General features: G+C 45.8%; 1 protein-coding gene across 2 annotated transcripts in view; it reads right to left on the bottom strand.

The window, feature by feature from the left end:
• Positions 1 to 4620, bottom strand: part of LOC112121339 (kelch-like protein 28) — a 6394-nt gene extending 1774 nt beyond the window's left edge. The window contains exons 1-2 of one of the 2 annotated variants that reach the window (XM_026662841.1): positions 4540 to 4620; positions 780 to 885 (exon numbers count right to left, since the gene is read on the bottom strand). In XM_026662841.1, coding sequence (XP_026518626.1) covers positions 780 to 821 — 42 coding nt within the window. In that variant the 5' untranslated portion in view covers positions 822 to 885; positions 4540 to 4620. Of the gene's footprint in view, positions 1 to 779; positions 886 to 3662; positions 3778 to 4539 lie in introns of those variants that run through there. The other variant, XM_026662842.1, reaches the window with a different exon arrangement.
• Between the last annotated feature and the right edge of the window lie 440 nt (positions 4621 to 5060).

Below are 5060 nucleotides of genomic sequence, written 5' to 3'. Positions count from 1 at the left end.
ATTCATTATTTAATATTTAGAAAGTGCTTTGAAAAGTTCTCAAACATTACTAAATTAAATTATTGTAGTTTTAGAAAAGAATGGGAGTGCTCATTTCAGATTCTCTTATTTCTAACAAACAATTATAAGGGGCCATTCTGCCTACAAAACTAGTTTTCTTATTGTGACAGACTGACAATATCTTGAACAAACCTTATGGAATTAAGATAAACTTTACTGAATTAAATTAAACCTTACTGAATTAGGGTTAATACCTCTGAGGTACCGTGTATTAAAAATGCAATTGTGTGTTATGGTGGCATTGTACATACCTTCTCTAGAAGGGAGAGGAGCTGCTAATGTACTTCCTGTTATCAACCCCTTGAAGCCACCGCCTTGGAGAGGCTCACATATACTTAGTTCAGATTGGATTTTCCGGGGACCAAAGGCCAAAGAAATGGGTTTTGAATAATTAGCCTAATTTTAAACTGGCTCATGGGCTTTCTTCCTGAACCAACAAATGGATGAGACCCTGGTCTACAAAGGACCTCAATCCTTAGTGTAGCGTTGAAAGGACTGTAACCACAAGAATTTGTAACCACAAGGAATCCCCTTGGATGGGAGGTTGGACTGCTCCTGCCAGAATCCATCTTAAGGTGATGTCTGGTAAGCTTATTAGCATGTGTGTAGGTTCTTTTATTGTTTGTAATATGTTTTCTTAGTAGTGCTTTTTGCCTTAAGAATAAAGAAGGCTTGCATAGGAAGTTCTTTGTGGTACTTTATAACTGTAGCAAATATACCTGTGTTAACCGTCTCTGAAGAGGAAGTAAGCAGGTGTCCATCAGCAGCCTGTCTGTGCTGGGGATAACACGGTATAGGCAGGGAACCGCTCAGCCTGGCAAAACCCTGGTCAGAAGGCAAAGAGACACACGTTTCCACCCAGAAAGGCAATGGCTGGGGAGCTGGAAGCCTGAGAGTGGGTGCCCAGGTTGGACTATTGAGGGGAAATACAGTTGCAATTGCACTGAACCGTGACACTTATTATTCATTAAATAAATATAACACCCCTAGCCTCTATCTTGAGTATAATTCTGTTTGTTGTTTTTATAGTTATTGGTTCATAAACCACAGAAGTAACTCTTTTGGTTACTATTTTATTGCAGCCAGAATTATTAAATTTGTGGTTGGGAAAAAGAGTCAGGCTGCTAAAAACTGAGGCAATGGAATTTCCTTCTCAGATAACGATTAGACAGATTCTACCCTTTTAGGCTACATCCAGATGTGCTTTACCAGTACAGGAATACTAGCACAATATACCAGCAAAGTGCTCCTGGTGAGGATGCAACTATACAAGCTTTGTACCAGTATAATAAAACCATTCCCTACAAATGAAAGAAACTGGTAAAAGTGCACATTATCCTGGCACAGCTGCATGCACGCTAAGGGCTTCTGGTTGCACAAGCTACGTCAGTCAGGAATTGCACCTCTTTGCACCCCTGATCAATACAGCTCTACGGGCAGAAATCTGTAGTGCAGACCTGGCACTACACTCTGAAAGCCCACTGAAATCAATGGGTTTTGAGGCAAAATTTGGCCAAATAATTTTAAAGTCTGATTTTGCCATCATTATCCACTTATTCATGCACAGTTGCTCCCAGCATCAGCCACAGGGATTATGCACAGAGGAAAGAACAGACTTCTAAACCTAGATACTGTGCATAAGAAATTATGATAAATCAATTGGAAGGAAACAACATTTTAAATTGTAAACTTTTCAAGCATTCCATTGTGTCCCCATTGTTATACTACACATTTTCACCTCTTCCTTGTTCAGCTTGTTTAAATACAATGGCAGAGACTACAACTGACAGATCCACTCTTGTTCATGACCCCAGATGAAATACATACGAACATTGTGCCCATCAGATTTCTGAATTTTAAATAAACCAGCTTTTCATCTGTTAAACTGACTACAACGTTTCATCATTTTGCTTCTTGTCAACTGGTACTAAAAAGTAAGGACTTGTGGTCACTGGCAAGTTTCTTTTCACCACTTTTATAACTCCCTGACACCTAATTTGCAAGGCAGAGCACCAGTGAAGTACTGAGTCTGGAGGGAGACAATTATCTGACAATGTTTAAATATAGAACATAGCACTCTCTAGCAAAGAGGTAAAGAATTACAACCAAAGTAAAAACAATGTTGTGTAGGAAAATACACAAGTTTACCCCTTTCCTATCATAATCTTGTATCAGATTTTTAAGAAAACTCTTCACCACAATTTTCTGAAAACAAGATGGTGACAATTGGTCACTGAATTTGCAGTATTCACAAGCTTAGTGATGCAATCTAGCAGCTAAATCCCCTGCTTCTTTTCTTTTTATTTCCTTTATTTAAGTGTATTTGTTTACAGAGATTATTTCTCTTTGCCTCACTTCCTAATTTTACTCTAGGAGCATGCAGAATCCAATAGACACATGAAGCTAACAACATCCTCAAAGACGATTGCTAGAGAACCAGAATCATTCGTGTGATATGGAATAAGTCCCAGATCCTGCAAAAACTTGTACACGTAACTTGGCGTGTGAGCAGTCCCACAGAATTAAATGTGACTACTCACATTTGTGTTTACTACACATAACAAAACCTGTGATCGTCAAATAAACAACAATGCACAGAATCTGTATATCTTTACTTAGTTTGTTAGCCATGAAGTTAGAACAAGGTACATTCACTAGTCAGAGAAACGTGTCTATTCAAATAACTTGCACTTAGCAAAGCGTGATATTGTTCCTATAAAACATTTAGATGAACTGTTGAGTCCTAGCCCCTTCTAATGACAAAAATTAAAACTGAAGTACAATAAATACCAATAGAATTATTGTTAGGAACGTCATGATTATCTTGGAAAAGTTATATTAAATTTGCTTGACCTATAAATTATCCTCTTTTCACAAACAATATTATGTAATGACTCCCAATTATCTACATGGGATTTTCTTTACATGGGAATAATAGGAAGTAAGGGCTCAAGTGCTTATTCCAGGTCAAGGGAGCTTTGAAATGCCTACCCCAAATCCTCATTTGTACCATAAAACCCTAGAATCACAGCACATGACCATCTAGGCTTTCTCCTGTCCAGTAGAGGCTTGTTCCCTATTGCACATTCAAGAGCTTCACCAAGTTTAATTTTAAATTTCTCAAGCAACCACAGTGCAGTACATCGTACACACACACAACTTGACAGTCAAATTACAATGAAAAAAATGCCATCCCAAACATTGTGTAGCATAAAACCTTCTTGTTTGTGCTTCTTAATTTTATTCTAACTCTGATATACACCATAATATAGAAAAGGGAATATGCAACAAATAAACCACCATTTCAGACAGAATTTACAGCTGAAGAAATTAACAGCAAATTGTACAGCTTTGGAAAATATGCTAGAAGGACACACATGTGGCCTCGGTACCACTACGATACAAATAATATCTCTATATTGACAATCTCCTCAAACTATGGATTAGTTGAAACCTAACAGGCCTGTTCCATTTCTAGATTCTACCAACAAATCACAGGACACTAAAGACAGAACTACCTTTGTCCCCTCCAGAATGGATTAGGGGATTTAGGGCTATTCTTAAAGACAACTCTAAAGATTCAGTGATAACAGAAGGCCTACCTGCTTGGTGAAGTGGCATGATGTTAGCATAGTGTACTTGTTTTGCCAGCTCTGCATTGCTTCCCCATCTACTTTCAGGTATAATGCAAAATGCCGGGATTTGGTCTAAAAAGCCTCATTGGCAACGTGGCAATTTCCCAATGGACCATTTTCCCACCAGCACACTCTGCCAGGTGCCTGGCCCCAGAACTGGGGGTCCCAGCCTGGCCGGCTGCCGGAAGGCTGGGCGAGCCTCGGAAACATTTCAAGAAAGCCAAACGGAAGCACCGGGGTGACTTTTCTAAGTGAAGTTTCGGAATTTCCATTCTGCAGGAAATGTCATTTAGTTTGGAATTTCCCAGGGCAAAGGCATTTTGTCTGGGATCCGGGATCTACCTCTGGTTGAGCATCTGGCTACCTGCACAGGTTGCCGTCTAGTGTCTTTGGGGAGTCGAGGCGGGTCGGCAAGCCCCAGGACTGGCCCGGGGCGCGCTCGGCGGGGGATGCCTGCCCGGGACCCGCAGCGGGCGGCGGCGCCAGGCTGAACTCCGGGCGCCGCCCAGCGGCACGGGCCGCCGCCGTTTCCGACGGGCGCTGCCCGGTGAAGCTGGGGCGGGCCAGGGGACGGGCACGGCCCAAGTCCCTGACTCGAGGGGCTGAGAGGGGCGCCACGGCACAGCCTGAAGCCGGGAGGGGGGGGGGCTCACGCGTGCAGGAGCCACGTACCGGCCCGCAGGGCGAGCTGGGCTGCCGGCGGGCGGGGCGGGGCGGACCGCAGCCCGGCTCAGCCCCCGGCCACCGGGGGGCGCTGTTCGCCGCACACGGGGCTCGGTTGCGGGCGGGGCTCTTGCTCCCCGCCCCGGGGGCCGGGGGCCGTTCTGCCGCAGGCTCGACTCACCTGAGTCATGGGGGCGGCAGAGGCCGGGACGAGACCAGAGCCCGCGGCGGCAGCAGTAGGCCCCGTCGCCTCCTGTCAGACACCAACACACAGAGGCCTTGCGTCACTTCCGGGCACCCAAACCCGCGGCTCCGGAGTGTTGCGTTCCCAACGGCCATTTCGGTACAGCCTCCATCTTGTGGGTCACATGACACTACCGCCCCCACCCCCGGGAGGAACAGTTACGCCTCACCCTCAAGCTCCCGGAGACTACAAATCCCATAGTGCTCTGCGCTGCCCTTCCCGGCACCAAGCGGCGTCGAGACGTACCTTGGGAAGGTCACGTGACGCCCTCCCCTTGCGGGCGGCCATTTTGACTCGCGCTCTGGGGAGGAGGCGAAGCGTTGGTTCAGTCCACTCCGCCCACTCCCCTTCGGCCGCGCTTGGTTGAGGCCGCGCAGGCGCAGGGCGGCCCCTGGAGACCGCGATGTTTTCCTCTCAGGCCGGTTCCAGCCGCTGCCCGGGGACGCCGCCGCCGCCGC

Source organism: Terrapene carolina, unplaced genomic scaffold (genome assembly GCF_002925995.2).
Source record: "Terrapene carolina triunguis isolate 2854851 unplaced genomic scaffold, T_m_triunguis-2.0 Scaffold30699, whole genome shotgun sequence".
NCBI lineage: Eukaryota > Metazoa > Chordata > Testudines > Emydidae > Terrapene > Terrapene triunguis.
The sequence above is the reverse complement of the archived record's forward strand: the minus strand, read 5'-3'. Positions and strand labels throughout refer to the sequence as shown.